Source organism: Euprymna scolopes, chromosome 21, assembly GCF_053919585.1.
Source record: "Euprymna scolopes isolate OS-2025 chromosome 21, ASM5391958v1, whole genome shotgun sequence".
NCBI classification, from domain to species: domain Eukaryota; kingdom Metazoa; phylum Mollusca; class Cephalopoda; order Sepiida; family Sepiolidae; genus Euprymna; species Euprymna scolopes.
Genome location: NC_136502.1, coordinates 37950753 through 37973610, shown reverse-complemented (window position 1 = coordinate 37973610; position 22858 = coordinate 37950753). Strand labels below are relative to the sequence as shown.

General features: G+C 34.2%; 1 protein-coding gene and 1 pseudogene across 3 annotated transcripts in view; one reads left to right on the top strand and one right to left on the bottom strand.

The window, feature by feature from the left end:
- The window catches only part of LOC145242127 (synaptic vesicular amine transporter-like), an 802797-nt gene that overhangs the window by 761021 nt on the left and 18918 nt on the right, over positions 1 to 22858 (top strand). For all 3 annotated transcript variants that reach the window (XM_080105051.1, XM_080105049.1, XM_080105050.1), the window contains exon 15: positions 13165 to 13284. In XM_080105051.1, coding sequence (XP_079961177.1) covers positions 13165 to 13284 — 120 coding nt within the window. The remainder of the gene's footprint in view (positions 1 to 13164; positions 13285 to 22858) is intronic.
- On the bottom strand, positions 10657 to 10773 carry LOC145243124 (5S ribosomal RNA; annotated as a pseudogene).

Here is a 22858-nt window from a genome sequence, read left to right as displayed (position 1 = left end):
GATTCGCTAATCCTATGAGATATTGGTGGTAGAAGAAGTGTGGATTGTGAACGTTACAGGCAGTTCCTCGTCGTCTGTCTCTCTCTCCATCTCCGTGTCTCTCAGACTCCCCGACTGCATCTAAAAACTCTACCTATATTGAGTACTCGTCACGTCATCGCATGATTAAACATGTGCTCATAAAGCACGTTGGATGACATGCGTCACGTTGCCAAACTTGACATGACCCCGAGTTCAGTAACCTATTTTTCAAATAACATTTTTACAAAATATGTTTACAATTTCAATTGACGATTAAATTCCTTAACAGAAACACATTTCATTATTACATTCCTTTTCCATATACAGATATGTAAGCTAAACAATTGCAATTCCTTATTTCAATAACATTCTGTACTTATTTTAACTTATGATTGGAATTTTCAATTGCAAATCTAGCTTCGCAAGTTCGAATCCTTGACTATCCTATTTCATATTTACATTTAACTAATTCCCTATTTTTTTTTACTTACATGAAAAGGGGACAGCTCTTTTATCATGTAACAGAGGATAAGGGTGAAAGAAGTTTAAATTCGGTAAATTAGATTACTTAAGGAGAACGGCTCATCAAGAACTTGTTTACATTGGATTTGAAGACGGCCATATTGTAGTCAACTGGAAAGCAGGTAAACGGAAGAAAGTTCCACAGGTGTGCAGTTTTAAGAAAGAAGCTTTGTTCACGGAATCTACATTTAGGTTTAGGCACAGATAAAGAATAAGGGAAATTATTCATAGTGTTTACAACCAAATATTTTGAAGACTTTCTGGAATTTTGAAGGCTAACAGGTTTTTAATTACCAGCAAGGGGAGGAGCAAATCTTACGACCGCCCCGGGCGGCAAAAACAGTTGCTACGCCACTGAGTAGGTGTAACGTTTGAAAGACACTTCAATCTTTATGCTATTAATGCTTATAAGAACTATTTAAAAATGTTTGATTAATAGATTAAACTGATTGTATCTATCTTCTTTAGATTTTTCACAGTATATTCAAAACCAAGACATAAATGTTGCCAACGTACGTAAGAAAATAGGTTTAATATTTCAAACACACCTCCATCTTTATGACTAGCGATAAATATATCTAAAAATATACAGGTGCTAATGAGATGTGGTTAATTATCCTTCTAGTCCTAAGAAAAGAAACATGGGCGTTAATGGATTAAGGAAGATTACATTAAGAATAATATTTAATTCAAGTAAAAACTTAATGCATCATTAAATACTCGATTCAGCTGACATGTATTTGTTTACTGCTTTGAAAACAATTACTTTCATATATGTCAATATTGGTGATGGGTCGATTCCAACATGTTTTCTAGTTCCGATACAATTACTGATTGTGTATTCAATTCCTGAGTTCGATATTTGTTATTTTTTGCCGATTACCATAAGAGCACATGTTAAATGTGCAGATATTTTCTCAAACATAAAAGTACACTTTTTGAAGGTGATCTATAGATTTTAGCTTCACTGGTAGTTTAAAATCAATAAATATTTATTATTTTATCATTACTACCAGTAGTGGAAGATTTTCTTTTAAACAAAATCAAATAAAAAAATTAAAAAAAAAAGATAATTAAAGAATCGTTTTGGGTATCGAAAAATAGGCTCAATACCAATTTCAATACCCCCTCCCCCTCAAAAAAAAAGTTCCGAGTTTTCCGATTCCCCATTAATCGTCCCAACACTGATTAATATATGATCTCATCACTAAGGCTAGGACAACAGCATATTCTTTTCATTGTTTTGACTCTTTAGTGTTATCTGTTGATATATGCTTTTATATAGAGTGATGTGGTTCTCGGTTGATTAACTGTGTCGGATATATACTCGAGAGTCAAAACAATGGTAAGAATTTATTGTTGTCATAGCCCTACTTATCACTATAAATGAAAGAAAAAAAAAACATGAATCCTAAATTAAGACAAAGTAGGAAATTGCAAAAAGTGGGAACGGATTCATAGAGAAATAACGGTCCATTCAACATGCAAACTGTATTACCTTCAACTAACTAACATAATGAATGCATGATAGCACAGTAAAAGAATCGATAAAAAAAAAATTTTTGAAATGTATCTATATTTAAAATTGTAATGTTTCAGCTGATGAAACGACATTTGATTTTGGTTGTGATTTTGGAACAATAGATTCTAAAATTAATAAAATATTTTTTTTTTTTTTTAACTTTAGCAACATTAGAGTAAACGCCAATCGGAAGATCTTTTTTTTTTTTTGTGGGAAAAGTGATAACATCTATACAAATATATAGTAGCTTGACGTATTATCTAATATCATAATCTAATGTCACCAACTACTTTGTTCCTATTTACTTGCCTCCCTACGAGGGCAGAGTTAGACACAAGGTCGGTTTTTAATGTGGGGGAAAATGCAGCTCCCAAAAAGGGTCACTCTGGATGGGAACAAAAAAAACAAAATTGTCTCCGTCATGAAGGATTTCTCCTCCACTGACCGAGGACAGAAAAGATAGTGTAGCATCAGAACAGGTACGACACTGTGATCCTGACCTGAAAACTACTTTCACCAACTATTTTGTTGTTTTAAAATACAGTAAATAATGTTTGTTTCTTATGTGTACGACATTCTTTACAAGAATTGCTTTTCATTTGTTATGAAATGTCCGCCATTGTTTGCAGGTATGATTTAGGAGTTGAAATTTTGAAAAACGATAGGAAATTTTTTTATGTTTTAGAACTTTTGAGATGAGAGTTTATAATTGGTATTATTTAGATTACTGTTCTCATATTGAGCGTTATTCGCACAATGTTTCGATCGATGTAACCTCCGACCTTCTTCAGATGTATCTTGCCGAACTCAGGGAAATCTTTCTGTTGAACTCGGGAATCTGCATGGAATTTTCGAATGGAACCCTTTGTTTAATCCACAGGGTTTTATACTGGGTAGAAGTCTTAAATAGTTTGCAATTGTATATTTGGTGTTACCTATACTGACGATTGAACCTTCAACCTCCAGAAGAGTGTGACTTGTAAGTGAACTTTACCAAAGTACTTTATCCACTATGTCACGAGTCCTTCCTGAGCTTGACAAGATACACCTGAAGAAGGTTGGAGATTACATCAACCAAAATGTTGTTCAAAATGACACTCAAGATAAGAACAGTTGTCCGAAGAATCCAAATAATAGGAATTTTTTTGTTTTAGAATATATTAGATGAGGATTGATAACTTGAATTATTTAGGATTACTATTTTCATCTTGGATGGTATGTATTCTCACAATGTTTTGGCTGATAAACCTTTGATCTTTTTCGGGTGTATCTCATCGAACTATCTATAGTTGATCTTGTTCGATGAGCCATGACCGGGTAGCAGTCGTAATTTGAAATTATTTTCTAAGTATTGCCCAGACTGTGAATTGCTTACACTAATTACGAATTACTTAATGCCTTTAGCTGCTCATGGCTGACTGAACGAGAGTAAGCTACTCCTGTGAGTTAAATAAAGGGTTCTATTCAAAATTCCATACAGATTACTAAGTTCGACAGAACTTTGATCAGAAGAAGGTTGGCAGTTAAATCAGTCAAAACGTTTGTGGGAATATCACTCAAGATGAGAACAGTAGTCTGAATAATTCAACTAATACCAATCTCCAATCCTCATCTCAAAAATTTCCGAAGCAAAACATTAGTTTGAATAATCCATATAATACGAAGAAAGAATTTTATTGCTTTATGTTTTAACTAGCGGTTCGGCCCGGCTTTGCTCGGGCCTTATGTACTGTTCATAACTTGCCCTACGTGTGAATACACTTTATGTAAGATTTCAAATGTTTAGACCAAAATTTGTCTGAGTAATTTATTGGAGACTGCAGAGGTCAATTTTTACAAACTTTGATCCCAATTTGGACTCCTTAACAATTATTATTTTGGTTTCTAATCAAAATACAAAATTTTACCCATGTCCAAGTTACCAACATCTAAAATTTCAAGTCTTTAGACTAAAAATTGGCAGAGGAATTTGGTAGAATCTGCAAAGGTCAACTCTTTCAACTTTGACCTTTTGGCAGCCAAATTTTCGCCCCAAAACTGATTAAAATGCCTGTCGCATGTCTGAATAGCCGTTATGTATAAATTTCAAATGTTTAGACCCAAAATTGGCTAAGTAGTTTGCTAGACACCGCAAAGGTCAAATCTTTTGACCTTTGACCGCTTGGCAGCTCAAATTTTCGATCCAAATCAATTAAAAAGCTTATCCTATCTCTGAATACACTTTATGTAAAATTTCAAATGTCTAGACCAGAAATTGGCTGAGTAATTTGGTAGAGACCGCAGAGGTCAATTTTTTTTATTAACTTTGAACCCAATTTTCACTTCTTAACATTTATTTTTTAAGGCTCAAATCAAATTAAAAAGTTTGATCCATGTCCAAGTAACCTCCATTTAAAATTTCAAGTGTTTGGACCTAAAATTGGTGGAGAAGTTTGGTAGAGTTCTCAAAGGTCAAATCGTCGAACTTTGACCCCTTGACAGCCAACTTTCTAGCCAAAAACTGATTAAAACGATTTTCCCAAATCTCAATATTCCTTATATCAAATCTCGAGTCTGTAGACTGAAAATTGACAGAGTTATTTGGGAGGGAAATGTACACAAACACACACCATACACACAGAGAGATATTTTCACTTTTATAGCGGGGAGGATACCCGGCGTTGCCCGGGTGTTTGGAGGTGTGATTGCTTCTGGACGTTTCCGGCGCGATTGCTGAGAACAGTGTCCTAGATTTGAATTAGTTTCGCTTTTATACGAAAAAGCTGAATCAACCCGTGAGAAGCCAAAATAGCAATAATTTTGTAAAAGTCGATGTAAATAAATCTAGACGTGACGCGCGTTCCCAAATCCTAGATATTATTATCTAGGGCGTATATAAATACTTCTAAGCGATAGTAACAACTTAATTTATTTTTATTTCGGACTATCATTCTCATCTTTATTAGTTGTTGTTTTTTGATCTTTTATTGGTTTTTGTTTATTCATAACGTTTCGGCCAACTATTCCTCTGGCCTTCGTCAGGTGGTAACCGCGACGGATAGGAACTTTGAATCTCCTAACTGCATTCTCAGCCATCACTGCCATTCGTAGTTGTTGTCGTCTCACCACATTTTGACAAATTAACCTCTGGCACGCTTTGGGTGGGATTGAAACTGCTATCTTCAGACAATGTTCATCTGGAGCTGTAGAGATTCAACGTCTCTATCAACTGCGCCACGGGCCCCGAAGGGCGATCACGGTTGGATTCTTTGATCTTATAAATCCACGTTTATTTATTATCTGATCTTCCATAGTCGGGTCCGTACCGATTGGTATATATATATATATATATATATATATATATATATATTATTCCTTAATTGGAATTCATTTTTTTTTTTTTTTTTAATTAAATTAATATATAATGCTCATCTCAAAAATGAATTCCAATTAAGGAATAATATATATAGATAGTAACAACTCCGGGACCGTCAGCAAAAAAGCCTTTTTTAGACATACAAAAATGTACACGCCGCATTTGCCTTTTATATATATAGACTAGTGGGGGGGGTACCCAGCGTTGCCCGGGTGTTTGGAGGTGGGTGTGGTTTTAGGTAAATCAAAACACCCAGGTTTTTGTGTCGGGGGGGGGAGGCTTAAAATAATAAAAAATAAAAAAGTTTTGGTAGATAAGCATGAAGGATCGAACCCGAACCCTTGAGTTGAAAAGTGTGAAAAAAAAGTGCGACATTAACCACTGGGCCACCACGAAATAGTAACAGAAACATGTTTGAATTTATTTAAGTTTTATGAATTGGCAGGTGCGCATACTTAATAACTTAATGAGGTCAACTTTGACTGCGGGCCAGTATTTACTGCGGGGCAGCATTATTTTTTTTTTTTTTGTTTCTCCAAAATGTTATGGGGAAAACCAGCTCCCCATAAAAAGGGGATTTTCCAAATTAAATAGCAATTGTCTGATATAAGAAGAAACTTCACATTGATCAAAGCTGATTGCTTTTGGACGTTTCCGGCGATTGCGACCGGAAAAATATTGCCAGAATTAGTTTCGCTTTTATTATACGAAAAAGCCTAATGCACATGCGGTGATCGAAAAATGTTGAATATTTATCTTTTCAAAGTCGAGCAAATTAAATAGACAGGCGACCCCCGTTGTTAACTGGTAGATATTATGATTTAGACGTGATATAAAAAGTTTTAAGAAGGAATGAGCTGACCGAGAAGTCCAGCGAAAAATGTCTTTTACAGACATACACAAAAATTCATACATACACACATTCTCACTTTTATATTTATAGACTAGCGGGGGTGGGGGGAGGGGTACCCAGCGTTGCCCGGGTATTTGTAGGTGTGTGTGTTTTTTTGGGGGGGGGGAATCAGAACAAAAAGGAAATTTAATGATAGCGATTTTAAAAAAAAAAAGATGGGGGGCTTGGTGGCATGTGGGCCTGAACCCGGAGCCTTGAGGCCTATAGACTGAGCCTGAAGACCTGCGCTACAGCGACAATGTTAATGTAAGAGCGATTAAAGTGAGTCAAGTCAAGGAGGTTTGATTGTCAGGTGATCGCTTAATGAGGTCATCGTGGGAGTGTTACAATGACGGAGCAGTTTTTTGCCGTTTGTTTACTTTGTTTCATTGCGGGGCCGTTTTTTCATTTACTGCAGAGCAGTTTGGGCTTCCCCAAGATGATGGGAGGGGGGAAACAAGCTCCCCATTGAAAGAGGATTGTCCAAATTGAAAAGCAATTGTCTGATATAAGGAAAAAACCGCATTGATCAAAGCCGATTGCTTTTGGACGTTCCCGGCGATCGCGTTGGGAACGATGCAACAATCTTCGTATTAGTTTCACTTTTATTATACGAAAAAGGTGAATCTATATGCGCCGATCGAAAAATGTTGAATATTTAGCTTTTGAAAGTTGAGCAAATTAAATACACACGCGACCCCCGTTCGTAACTCGTAGATATTATGATTTCGGCATGATATATAAAGTTTTAAAAATGAGCAACGGGCTCAAGAAGCCGCCAATAAAAATGCGGATATACACTAAAAGCGAACGTACATACATACACACATTTTCGCTTCAATATATATAGACTAGTAATTTCGCCCGGCTTTGCTCGGGCCCTATGTACCATTCATAACTTTATGTACATATGTATATATTAAAAAGTGTTAATATGGGCAGTAATGCCTTTCTATATAATAGGCTTCCTTAACTACCATAGAGAAAAGTTGGTAGAGACAGCAGACGTCAAATTTTTTTTTTTTAACTTTGAACCCAATTTTGACCTCTTAACATTTATTGTTTTGGGCTCAAATTAAATTAAAATGTTTGACCCATGTCCAAATAACCTACATCTAAAATATCAAGCGTTTAGACCCAAAATTGGCGGAGGAGTTTGGTAGAGTTTGCAAAGGTCAACTCTGTAAACTGACCTCTTGCCAGTCAAAATTTCTCCCAAAAACTAATTAAAAAGCTTGCTGCATGTCTGAATATCCTTTATATAAAATTTCAAATGTTTAGACCCAAAATTGGTTTAATAGTTTGCTAGAGATCGGAAAGGTAAAATCTTCGAACCTAAATTTTCAGAAAAAAAAAAACGATTAAAAAGCTTGCCCTATGTCTAAATATACTTTATGTAAAATTTCAAATGTTTAGACTAAACATTGGCTGAGTGATTTGGTAGAGACCGCAGAAGCCAATTTTTTTTTAAACTTTGACTCCAATTAACATTTATTGTTTTGGGCTCAAATCAAATTATAAAGTTAGATCCATGTCCAAGTAACCTATATCTAAAATTTAAGTGTTTAGACCCAAAATTGGTGGAGGAGTTTGGTAGATTTCTCAAAAGTCAAATCGTTTAACTTTGACCCCTTAACAGCAAAATATCTGTCCGAAAACCAATTAAAAAGATTTCCCCAAATCTCAATGCCCCTTATGTCAAATTTCGAGTTTGTAGACCGAAAATTGACAGAGTAGTTTGGTAGGGAAGTGTATACAGACAGACACACAAACATTTTCACTTTTCTAGATATAGATAGATTTCCATTTTTGCCACTCAAAAATGTTAATGTAGGTTCAAAGTTTTTGTTTTAGACATCTCTTTGGAAATTACAAGAGAAACAGACTCACGTTTCTGACAAAACGGTAAATCTGTTGGAGACAGGAATGAGAATTATAAAGCAATATTATGGTGTATAAAAAAAGGGAAAAGACAAAAATAAAAGGGGACCTTATAATATACGTACTCTAAGTTAAATAGGAGAAAATAATAAAATGGAGTGACAGCCTTCATTGTCCTAGTCATGAAACAAGGCCAAATATTGTACCTATTTACTATGCCTCCCCACGGGACAGAGTCAGACACCAGGGTCGTTTTTTAACGTGGAGAAAAGTTACAAAAATAAAAAATTGTCTCAGTCGTGAAGGACTGATTCTCCACCGAAAGAGAACAAGAAATGGAAGTGCAGCATCTGAAGAACAGATACTACACTTTGATCTTGTATTTATTTGCTCCCCCACTGAGCAAAGTACGCACAAGGCCGATTTTTAATGCGAGGAGTGAAGGGAAAACGGGGACCGACTCCCCGGGGATTAGGGGAGCTGGATAGTGACAATTGGTATGAAGGGTTGCCCCTACATTGACCAAGGTCTTATATGTGGGGTTGCCCCCACATATAGTCTTTGCTTGCAGTATGTATTTATTTGCTTCCTCACTAAGCAAATTAGGCACAAGGCCGTTTTTTAATGTGGAGAGAGAGAGAGGGGGGAGGAAAGGGGGTACCAGCTCCCGAGAGGTGGGAAATGGGAGCTGGATAGTAACTGTTGGTATGAAGGGTTGCCCCTACTTTGACCAAGGTCAGATATGTGGGGTTACCCCCACATATGGTCTTTGCTTGCTGCCGGAACACATACTACACTTTGATCTTGGCCAAAAGGTCAAGTCCCTGATATTGTACCTGTCTTATAAGAGTTTGGAAGCTGGGCAATAGGCAAAGCCTACTTATGCCTTAAGCAATTTAAGTTTGTAAACCTGATAATTTGCCAGCTTCAGGAAGGCTGCCAACTAGAACTGAAAACACCTCCAATTCATAGTGTTTCAACGCAATGACATATGAGGTCAGCAATACAGATTTTATTTCCAAGTTTTCCTTGTCCTAGATGGTGACTTGACAAGATCTATGGGTCCATCATGCCGAGAGGGGTAACCTGCACTTGGGTTCTAGACCAGATACTTCTGCACCCCCACATGACTCGATAAAATACTGTATTCTACTTAAATAAAGGTTATGCCGCTTTTCTGAATAAATTAACATAAAATTGAAGATAGGTTCCGAGTCAACAAAGTAGCAGTCTTTGGTTCAGCTGCCCTAAATTCTTTTCCTAAGGCTTGTCTAAGGACGAATAACAAGTATTCATCAAAGGAATTCGATTTTTGGTTTCATATTGTCTCTGGTAGATTAACTTGCTGTAGATATTTTTTAAGTTCCATTAAGATAACTCTAAATTACTTTTCTACCGTATTCTTCTTGATTTTCTGCTTTTTTTGCCCAATTTAAGAAATCCCCATAATTATCAACAAGCATCCTATTACCGGCCATAGATAATTGACCCACACGTTTCACTATTTGCTTGTTGGTGATCTTGTCATGTGTATATGTGCGTCTGGGTTAGGGTTCATGGCACAGGTCGTGATCGTCCATCTCTTCATCTGAGATTGAAATTTTATTTTCACAATGTTTCGAAACAATGTAACCTCTAACCTTCTTCAAATGTCGAACCTGGGAATCTGAATTTTGAATGGAACTTTGTAATTTATTCTACTGGGTGGCTTGCTTTCATTTTGTCAGCTATACATATATATATATATATATATATATATATATATATATATATATATATATATATATATATATATACGAGCAAACAGCTAATAAAACATGTTAAAAACACTTTGAAATGAGTTAAAAACATATTTAATCTGAAAAGGAAACACTAGATAAGTCGATCGTCCTTAATCCACGGAGTTTCGAAGAATTACTTTCCTTCTCATCAGAGGGTAGGAATTAGCAAAATGCGGGATCGGATTTTGCATGCAAAAGTATTTGATGAAGCAACAAGTAAGTCAAAGATCTTACTTGAAAACAAAAAAAGTGAAGCAGAGGGAATATGGTGAAGAAAAAAGGTGATTACACATGAATGGATAGTCTGGTGGAAGATAAATAATCCAGTGACGGTAAAATCCAAATGTATAACTTCAAGAAAGTTAATTGAATATATATATGATGGACTCTCCCGTCAATTTCGACGTATGAGGTTCCACTACAACAACTAAGTTGCTCAGAAATCCACACAGATGATTTGTTTATAATGGTGAAGGCTATGTAGAACCAGCCACATTTTTTGGTATTATTGCTAACATTTGTTGGTGCAGATGACTGCCACAGAGTACACAGTAGACCGCAGGTTTTTACATCAGTTGCCTTCTCCTAGACGCATGTCTTAACCAAGACTGGGGTTGCATTTCTCCTAGTGAATTAATGCGGCCCCAGATACCAACCTGGAAATTTTTACGACTCGGCGTGGTACATACAGCACCTAACCTTCCCAAATGGTCACCCATCTGGTACTGGCCAGGCTCAATGTTGCTTAACTTTGGCGATCTGGCGAGAACCAGTGATTCAACATGATTGTGCCATATATATATATATATATATATATATATATAGCATCCACAGTAGGTGGATTTAACCAGCTTCACTCGAAGGAGGAAGTTTCTAGGGAATATCAAATTCCATATTGTCCCCAGTTTCATGTATATCCTGTTTAGGGGAGATGATAACATTGTTTTTGATGTTCTTGCAGAAAGGTATCGATGTCTTCCTACATACAGCACTTGGTATTCTATAATGGTCACCAATATGGAACTGACCAGGCTACACGTTACAGAACTTCGTTGATCTAATGAGAACAAGTGTCCATCACAACCGGATAGAAGTCTTATCTACTAATTCGTAGTTGCATTCTTAGTATCTCCCCCCTACCACTCTCACTAAGAACTGATTATTACTTAGCACTTATATCTGCTCAACCATGAGGTTTTGTGAATAATTCTAGTAGGTTGACAAGAAAGTTCTTGCGGAATTTTTAATTTTGATTTCAAATGATGTATTTTCAAATAAGTTTTTTTGTTATAATACTTTACTTTATAAACCATTTTAAAGAGCGTTTTTTCCGCTCTATTTGATTGTTTAAATTACAACCGTTTTAAAACAATTATGTCTTCTTTTCAGAACGTTAAATACAAGATGAAAAAAAAAAAAGCAAATTCGCACAATTTTCTAATTTCAATTCAAGCTAGGCCGAAAAGCTGCTAAAACAGTTCACGATATTAAGGACGCGTTTGGCCCAGGAACCACTACTGAACACAAACATGTAGGCTAGATGTCAAACAAAGAAATGATAAGGAGACTGACTTTAGATTTCTTTGGATTCTTTGGACTACTGTTCTCATCTCAAACGTTATTTTTCACAACATTTTGGTCGATGTAACCTCCGACCTTCTTCAAATGTATTTTTTCAAACTCGGGAATCTTTCTGTCAAACTCGGGAATCTTTCTGTCAAACTCGGGAATCTGCATGGAATTTTGAACTGAACCTGTTATTTAAATCCACTAGGCTAGCATATTCTTGTTCCATCAGCCATAACTGGGTAGAAGTCCTATGTAATTCGCAATGGTATATTTAGTGTCGCCCATGGTGATGGTTGCACTTTCAACCTCAAGGAGCGTGTAACTTACAACTGAATTTTACCAAGTGCCTTTCCCGCTATGCCACCGGTTCCCAAGTTCGACAAGCTACACCTAAAGATGCAGCGAAAACGTTGTGAAAATAACACTGAAGATGAGAGCAGTAGTCCGGAGAATCCAAATAATATGAATAATCGATCTTTATCTAAAAAATTTAGAAACTTAATGACTTTATATATTAGATGAAATCTCAATGTTTGCCATTGCTTTTAATTGATGTCCAATAATGTTTTCCTATGTATTCTATGTGTATATCATTTTGTTTTTAACATATGTAAAATACAAATTCTATGTGTATATCATTTTGTTTTTAACATATGTAAAATACAAATTCTATGTGTATATCATTTTGTTTTTAACGTATGTAAAATACAAATTCTATGTGTATATCATTTTGTTTTTAACATATGTAAAATACAAATTCTATGTGTATATCATTTTGTTTTTAACATATGTAAAATACAAATTCTATGTGTATATCATTTTGTTTTTAACATATGTAAAATACAAATTCTATGTGTATATCATTTTGTTTTAACATATGTAAAATACAAATTCTATGTGTATATCATTTTGTTTTTAACATATGTAAAATACAAATTCTATGTGTATATCATTTTGTTTTTAACATATGTAAAATACAAATTCTATGTGTATATCATTTTGTTTTTAACATATGTAAAATACAAATTCTATGTGTATATCATTTTGTTTTTAACATATGTAAAATACAAATTCTATGTGTATATCATTTTGTTTTTAACATATGTAAAATACAAATTCTATGTGTATATCATTTTGTTTTTAACATATGTAAAATACAAATTCTATGTGTATATCATTTTGTTTTTAACATATGTAAAATACAAATTCTATGTGTATATCATTTTGTTTTTAACATATGTAAAATACAAATTCTATGTGTATATCATTTTGTTTTTAACATATGTAAAATACAAATTCTATGTGTATATCATTTTGTTTTTAACATATGTAAAATACAAATTCTATGTGTATATCATTTTGTTTTTAACATATGTAAAATACAAATTCTATGTGTATATCATTTTGTTTTTAACATATGTAAAATACAAATTCTATGTGTATATCATTTTGTTTTTAACATATGTAAAATACAAATTCTATGTGTATATCATTTTGTTTTTAACATATGTAAAATACAAATTCTATGTGTATATCATTTTGTTTTTAACATATGTAAAATACAAATTCTTTAAAATTTTCGACATTATTTTCATACCATTGTTTTCTTCTGACATTTCAGGAATGGTTGACTCTTCAATGATGCCTCTAATGGGTTATCTAGTCGATTTACGCCACGTGTCGGTGTATGGCAGCGTCTATGCCATCGCGGACGTTGCTTTCTGTCTTGGATATGCAGTCGGTAAGCAATGCTTTCATTTTTAGCCTTACATTTGTAGTTATTATTAGGTCCCGTACTATCAGCCAAGCTTCAACCTCTGTCACATCTCTTCAATGTTGCATCCTTCTGCCTGTTTTACAAGTACTTTAATGGAATGTGCTCTGATGGACTCATAGCACTTGTGCGCCTTTGACATATTTATATTTATCCTAACTCGCTAAAGTTGCAAAATTCTTCCCTTTATTGTTGCTGGCTCTCCTTTTGCTCCGTTTCTTTTTTTGGACTGCTAGACTTTGGAATTCCCACTCCGTTTCTTGCTTTCTTTACTGTACTATCCAACAGAACTTTACATGTAATGTGAATAGGTATCTGGCTGCTCAACTCCCCTTAATCCCCTGTTCAACATGATCCCAAATTGTAGCCCCCGTATGTTCCAAGTTGCAACATGCCTTGTTTGGAGTAAAAATAAGTAAAATAAAAATATACAATTAAAATAATCTACTCCAAATAAAATAAAATGGACATATAAAATTAAACTGCTATTGTGAAATGTTAAGTGGCCTTGTGCCACACTTAGCAAGATAAAATGTCAGATGGTTCAAGAACCAACTGTTGATTTAGAGTATCTTTTGATAAATTTATTACATCTTTATTTCATTTTGTTTTGTGTGTGTGTGTGTGTTTGTGTGTGTGTGACAAGTACGCCTTCTGCAAGCATATAAATAATCATAAGTAAATATGACAATAAAAGGATGGAATAAATCTGACTGTATGAATTAAAATGAGAAAGGCAGAAGACTTATAACTCAACGTTTCGCCCAGCTGTTGCATGAGCTTTATCAAGAGAGAAAAGCTAAAAGTGACAAAGAACGAGAAGACCTGTAATTTTGGTGAAATATATACATAGTACACAAAGTAGATTGGTTGGTTGGTTGGTTTTGTTTTATGGCATATCAATCCTTTTCAGGTTATTTAATGCCGAATCCAAAGATTTTGAAGAAAATGTTTTTAATAGAATATATTTGTTTTCAAGTCGGTTTCTATTTAACCCATAGTTGGGACCCTAACAGGTACTACCACTCCGGGTCAGAGTGGACCTGAGAGCAATGGCAATTAAAGGGTGACTCCAAAGACCGCAAGCTGGTGCCTCACCATTGGATATAGTTTAAGGTCATATCCAGAACCCCCAAAATAGAATAAATTTAAATCTCTGTTGGGAGAGAAGATTTATAAATATGTATATACATATTATATCTTCTTTCCTTTTGCTAATACAAGATCTCTCTCTCATATATATATATATATATATATATATATATATATATATATAGCTGCTAAAAATGTGGTATGCTTGTGAGTGGAAGGGATTGGCTTAGTGACAGATCGATAAACTTGGGATATCGGGGTCCTAAGTTCGATTCTTGTCTAGTTCAGTTGACGACAAAACATGTGTGTATATATATATATATATATATATATATATATATATATATATATATATATATATATATATATTATAAGGTAAAATTAAAAGCCAAGAACAATGCGAGATTTTTTTTTTTTATAGAGTAAAATTAAATGAAAACAAAAGAAATAGATTTCTTTTTTTTGTTGTTTGTTTTTTTCTTTTTCACACAAATTTTAACTCTAAACAACATTCAATGTTGTATTCAATGGTGTTATAACACCATTGAATACAACAGAAAAAAAAAATTATTGTTGTTTAGAGTTAAAATTTGTGTGAAAAAGAAAAAACAAACAACAAAAAAAAGAAATCTATTTCTTTTGTTTTCATTTAATTTTACTCTATAAAAAAAAAAAAATCTCGCATTGTTCTTGGCTTTTAATTTTACCTTATAATTTTCTTCAACAATGCTTCAAGCAAACTACAATCTACTTATATATATATATATGAATGGAAATGTATAAAAAGGAATACGAATAACTTTTCTTTATTCGTTTTCAATTGGTGACGTGCAGTAATACAAAATAATATTATGGAAAAAAATTAAAAAACTTCTTTTACAAGTACATCATTTTCGACCGATCCTTCAGTCTTCATCGGTATAGTGAAAGTATATATATAAGCGCTATACAAACTATATACAATACAAAACGCTGCCAAAAATAAGTATAATGGGAGTAATGGGAGTAGCAAGGAACTGTACTCTGAAGGAAATAACAAGTAAAGTTCTTTGATTTGACAAAAAAGATCAGAACCATGAAAAAGAAAATAGTGGAACGAGGGACATACTCAAAAGTAATTTCTAGTTTCTTGTGTCCTTTGCAACATTTTCTTAGGTTCATTTTTTAATGATGCGTCAGCATGATGCCTGATGACATGTTGTTTAGGAGAACGGATGAAGATTGTTAGAACATGATTTTTTGCAATGTTGGTACAGATAGCTTTGAAGGAGATGATGTGGCGCGTCCAGAGCTTGGTCGGGAGTTGCTGTCTGAGCCGGCCGATATGATTCAGAACAATGAGGGATGTGCATTCCTGAAGATCTTTCAGGGATTTATAAGAATGTATATCACGATTTTATATATATATATATATATATATATATATATATATACATACAGAGGTTTTCGGGTGCGCTGAAAACGAATATTGTATTTAAATTTTCTGCACATAAGTATTTTTCCGGGTATTAAGCAATGTAATTCTTTATGTTATAAGTGGTATTGTTGTACGTGCAAGCTCGCGCATATTTTTGCTTAATACCCGGAAAAATACCTATTTTCAGAAAATTTAAATGCGATATTCGTTTTCAACACATCCAAAAACCGTTTGAAAACAATTTTTTTATGGTAGGTTTTGTGTTGGTCTACTAGGCCACAAACACCACCCCTAAATAAAAAAAAAAAAATAACAGACCCCTCCCCAAAGAAGATGGCCATAAAATGGGTGCTCATTTTACGTTAATATAGAAAACTGATCCCCCACTTTTTGAAACAATTATGTGCGACCTTAAGGGCAAATGTCGCATGGCCCATTACACAATTCACGTCCTTTGCTTTCCTACGAACCTCTATTTGTTAAATTCTGATCAATAGTCGCCGAGATTTCGACATAATAAATTGCAAAAAAAGGTAGTATATCTTATATATATATATATATATATATATATATATATATATATATATATATATATATATATATATATGCTCGTAGCTAAATTGAATACTAAAATGTTCATATCTTTGGTTCTATGGGACGACACTAAATGTACATTTGCAGGCCTTTTGAAGATTATAATACTATTCTATTGTTAAAATTTTATGACAATCGGTAAAGAACCACCTATGTTTTCAAACCAATAAAATATGCCCATTTTGTATTCATAGTGTCATGGCAAGCCAGGTTTAGTTTTGCTACTTGGGGATGAATTTTGCTTAAGGTTTTTTTTTTTTGCTTGGTTGTCTCCCCCGTGGCCTCGCCAGGCCACTACTTGGTTGTCTATCCTGTGGCCTTGCCAGGCCACTAATATATTTACTTAATATCAATTATCAATGGGTTAATTGAAAATCAAAGTTTGAAATTCCGTGCTGATTCCCGAATTCAACAGAAAGATTCGAGAGTTTGACAAAATTCACCTGAAGAAGGTCGGAGATTATATCGACTGAAACAGGTGCTTATTCAGATAGGCACTTATGGCGGCATTTAAAAGTAAAGAAAATACAGAAAAGTTTGTATTATGTACGTATCAGTCATGGAACAAAGACAAAATATTCCAAAAATCACGTAATTTGATCATGTAGTTTTCGTTTTCGTTATTTAAGAAAATAAAATTTTACAGCTAAGAGAGTCGCAGATGAACAAACAAAGTGGGAAACATTCAAAACGAATTGTCGAAGTGAAAAAACAGCCATACGATCACTGTAGTTTAGTAGCAAAATCGCTAAAAATCGTAACTTTTGATTTTCATAGTTTTAAATAAAACTATTTGATCAATTTACATAATTTTTGGAATATGACACATTCGTTCTGTAACGAGTACATACATCATGCAAACTTTTCTGTATTTTCTTTACTTTTAATTGCTGCCATAAGTGCCAATCTGAATAAGCATCCTGAAACGTTGTAAGAATAACACTCATAAAAACAATAGTCCGAAGAATCCAAATAACACGAAATGAAAGTGTTTGATAGAACCCTTTAAATATGGTATAGTTTTTAAATTTAATTAATTTTTTTTTAATAGTTCCAAATTAGATTTTCTTGAAGAGCCCTATTATTTTTATTTTGAAGTTTGACAAGTTGCTCGGATTGCTGCTTTTTTGTAACCGGCTTATCAGTCCATTTAGAGCTATTTAATACCAAATTCAGTCAGTCAAGTTCAAGACGACACCACCCTCTCCATCAACGCGTCTTCCTTTATATCCATTGTCTGTCAACCTTTTAGCTGATCAACTTGCTTCTCTAAAAATAACGGTAAATGCACAAAAAAAGAACGAAAAACACATCGACAATATCATATATTATACAAAGTTTAAAAAAAAGTAACTCATCTTCAATTAAGATTGCATCAGCAGGCGGGGGGAAATTAAATGACGATCTCTCTCTCTCTCTCTCTCTCTCATTTATATATATATATATATATATATATATATATATATATATATATATATATATATATATATATATATAACCGGAAGTATCAACATTTTACAAGGTTATATGACGTTAATGACAAAGAATTTTTTTTGTCTTTGTTATTTTTTCTTTTTTATCGCATGAAATCATTGATATATATATATATATATATATATATATATATATATATATATATATATATATATAAGGTTGGTGCAAAAACAATATCGTTTTCTCACATATGGTACTTTTATATCTGATTTCTGAATTAATTCATTGATATATATATAGCCACGTTATGTATTATTTTGAAGCGCGTTTTTCGCTCTATCGAATGGTGTTATTTGTTACCGTTCTCAATCTCTTCATTCATTTTTGTAGGCTTTTCGACAGCATGGGCAAAATTCAAATCCGCACGATTTTCTTGTTCCAGTTCGAACTAGGCCGAAAAGCTGCCAATACAGCTCGTGATATCAATGATGTGTTTGGCCCAGTAACCACTAACGAATGTGTGGCACAACGGTGGTTCAAGAAATTTTGCAATGGTGACGAGAGCCTCGAAGATGAGGACGGTCGCGGCCGGCCGACTGTAATTGATAACGAACATTTGAAAAGCCTTAATTGAAGCCAATCCTCGCAAAACCACATGAGAAGTTTCTGTTTAACTTGAGGTCGACCACTCAACAGTCGTTCACAATTGAAATCAAATAAGGAACTTAAAAAAGTTAGATAAATTGGTGCTGCATGAAGAACGATAATAAAAAAAATCGTCGTTTTGAGGTGTCGTCTACGCTCCTTCTGTGCAACAAAAACGATCCATTTCTCGAGAAGACTGTGACGTATGATGAGAAGTGGATTATCTACAACAACCGGCAATGTTCAGCACAGTGATTGGATGCCAGAGAAGCTCCACAACACTTCCCAAAGCCGAAATTGCACCAAAAAAGGTTATGGTGACTGTTTAGTTATCTGCAGCCGGTCTCATCCATCATAGCTTCTTGAATCCGAGCGAAACGATTACGGCGGAGAAGTACTGCCGTCAAATGGACGAAATGCGCCAGAAGCTTCAACGTATGTGCCCAAGATTGGTCAATATGAAGGGACCAATCCTCCTCCATGACAACGCTCGCCCGCATATTGATCAACTGACCCAGCAAAAACTGAATGAATTGTGCTACGAGACTGCTTCATCTCACATTCACCGGACCTCTCGCCCAACGATTATCACTTTTTCAAGTATCTCAACAACTTCCTGCGCGAAAAATGCTCCAAAATTCGAAATGATGCCGAATCGGCTTTCAATGACTTCATCGCTTTCAGAACTCTGGATTTCTATGCTAATGGGACAAATAAATTTGTTTCCCGTTGGCAAAAATGTGTTGATTCTAATGGATCTTATTTCGATTAATAAAGTTTATTATGAAAGGAGTTATGATCTTTTGAAGTTGAACGTCAAAAGACGATATTTTTGCTCCATCCTAATATATATATATATATGATGAGAATAATGGAAATAGTATTCCGACGAAAAGGAAGTCTCGAAATCAAGACGAAACGTTGATGAACACATAACTCGGTTTGTTCCTTTTTATCTCTCTCTCATATATATATATATATATATATATATATATATATATATATATATATATATATATATATATATATATATATATATATATATATTGTTACACACGTGCGATAAAAGGTGTGGTAAGGCAATTTATAACAGTGGTACGAACGGAAACTTAATGATAAAACCAAGTATCGTTTACCTTTGTAACCCGTTGCCAAAGGAATTTACGAGAAAGCAAAAATCCAAGTATTTTTCTCTTTATCGCATATGTTACACAGCAAAAAAAGTAAATAAATAAAACAGGTGGATAGAAACACAAGGACGAACACAATAAAATTGCGAAAAATAACGGGATAACAAACACTTTTTCAAATGATACAAAAATAGATTTATTTAAGAATAAAAAGGAAGAGTTTAACGAAAGAAAAAGAAATGTATTCAAAGTTATGGAATCTGAAGTATATCTACGCGTATTGAAATGAGCGAAAGTCCTTGGGGGGGGGGTAATCAAAGTCTTTGCCCTTACAGGTCTCTTTTGTTTTTTTTTTCTGTTTTTTTTTTTTCGTTTCTTTTGCTGGTGTGTTTCCCAACTCGTCAACGACGCAATTAATCCAAGATATTTCCTTCGGTGGGGAAAAAGTTCGGATAGCAAATCCACGTGTTCTCTTTTCTTGCTCCCGCGTTGTATATCTGTCATTTTCGTGAGGGATAAGTGGTCACATCGTCCGCGTTCGGTACATCCATATCTCCTTTGCATGATGGGAAAAAGTCATCGTCTCTTTCGTGAGAAAGTAAATTCATCGCATTCTCTCGCATGACTGGAGAAGCTCGCGTTGTCCACGTCTCGTATATCCGTATCCTTTTCGCATGAGGGGAAGAAGTCGCCTCCTCCTCCCACGAGGAGAGAGACCACTTAACAGGTCAGCGACCCAAACCGAAAAGAGTAACTTCCGCTAGTGTCCAGTTAAAAAAAGGGAAAGGGGAAGCGATCCCACTTTCGGTTCCTCCCTCTTCTTCTCTGCTTCACAATCCGGTCTAAACATAGACTTGACGAAATCTCCAGCCAGTAAAGTCTCTGCAAGTTTTAAAGGGGTGGGTACATTAGTAGACTTTTGGTTAATTCAAAACAACTACTGCATTAGCCTATCTTGTGGGAATCATGTTTTATTTTACCTCGGCGACAAAATATAAAAACAGAAAATGATACATCTCGTCAGTCTAAAATTAAGTATTTAAATTTTGATTTAAATACATAATCCAATTTAAAGATCATGTCACAATATATACACACACACACACACACACACACAAACCATCATCTAAACTAGTCCTTTCTTTCGTCTTTCTGATTTTCAGTGATTTATTGCGTTGTCTAAACTTCAGCCCAACAGATAAAACGTTACCAAAATGGCTTAGTTCCCCCCCCCCCTCGGACTGATTCTAGAAATCGAATCCTCGACTTTAAACAGAACGGAAAATGGCTGCCAACATGTCTAAAAAAAATCGATATAAAATAAAATCTTTTCGAATATATTTTACTTTGTTACGACATGTAAATTTTAAAGGTGCAAATCACATAACCGTGTAGAATGACGCCTTATTTTAAATCATTAAGGAAGTGGAGTGACTATATATATATATATATATATATATATATATATATATGATTAGTTTTTTTTTTTTGGAATTCCAGCAGAGTGCTCAATTAAAAGGAAAATCCAAATTTTAAGAGCGTACTTACATTTTGTGTACAGAAAGTTGTTAGTTGAGACAGATCATTGGTACCGTCGGTTTCAAGCCCGATAATAAGGCCCGTTTAAGGTATCCTTATCAAGCTCTCTTCAGACAATATTCGTCTCCTTGTTTTTGATTAATGAAGAGAAAATCAACAGACCGTTTTTTTTTTCTTGATTTTATTTTCTTTTTCCTTCACTTTACAATTTTAAAACTGTTTACTCCTACCCAGTAAACGACATTTTTCTTTTATCCCTTTCACGATGTTTGAGGGATTTTTGTTTGTTTTTGTTTTTTTTGGGGGGGGTTGTTTGTTTTTTTTTTTTTGTTTTGTTTTTTTTTGTTTTTTTCTTGCAGAACTCACTTTGCTTGTTGAAAATTTAGTTATATTTCAACTTCTCGTTCTGTTGTTGCAATTAACAAATATCCAAAGCATATCACCAAAGTAATTTTTCAACAATCCGAATATACGACTACAGACATAAATCCGAGTTTCCATTGCCAGTGTTGTGTGCAACGTAAGCCAGGATTAGTTTCATGGCCGAATTTCTTGTTGTCAATGTTGTGCAACATACGTTCGAAATATGTTGATTCGAATAAATCCAAATACTTTGTCTCCAGTGTTGTGGGATATAGTTTTGAATCCTCATCACCAGTATTATCACTTTTATAAGCCGATGATAATTAAGACAACATAGTGGTATATTTACAAAATGCATTTACACAAGTACAGAAATAGTGTGCTACAAGAAGTTTGCGTCCGATACTGTGGTTATGGCTGTCACTAATAACTGCTATGACACTTTGTTATAACTCTGTCCATAGTATCTGGAAGAGTCGATTGATTCTCGAAATAGGGTAGAAAAATATCACATCAACATGACTCAGTCTCAAAATTAGTATTAATCAGAAAAAGGTTGTGCCTTTTTTCCGATGCCACAAACGATTCTTTAATAGCCTTGTCTTTTTTGCTTGTTTTTGAACTTCATTTTCCTTTGATTGTACTAATGATAAAAGGATAAATATTTGTCGATTATAAACTACTAGTGAAACTAAACACATCCCTAAGTATATTTATACATTTGTGAAAATATGTGCGCATATTACATGTTTTTATGGTAGCCGAAAATAAAGCAATTTAAAAAAATAAAAAAATAAAACTATAACGAAATATTTACACCTTAAAAGAATCGGAATCGGTAATTGTATCAGTATTGGGAACAATATTGAAATCGTCTCATCACCACTCAGAAGTAAGATATACTTTAGCCTTGATTTTATCAAAATATCTAGATACAAAGTCTTAGGGACAAAAATGTTGATGAACTCACATTTAGTATAATAATAAAGTGGTGCACCACATGTGAGGGACGTTTCACAAGTAATGCCTCAGATTTTTTTATTCTGGCCGAATGGATCAAAGGGAATTGCAAACTTGTGCATTCATAACTTGAAACTTCCATTTCTCTGTTGCAGATATTAACAGTATGAGACTCTAGGAAAGCATCCTCTGTCATGAACATGAGTCAGAAGCAGAGATGCATCATTGAATTCCTCTATGCAGGATAAATTGAACCGATCAACATTCACCAGCGTCTGCCAAAGTCGATGCAATTGATTTCAGCACAGTGAAGAGATGAGTTCGTCGATTTCAGAGTGGCGTAACAGAGATGCGAGTGAAAAAGCGC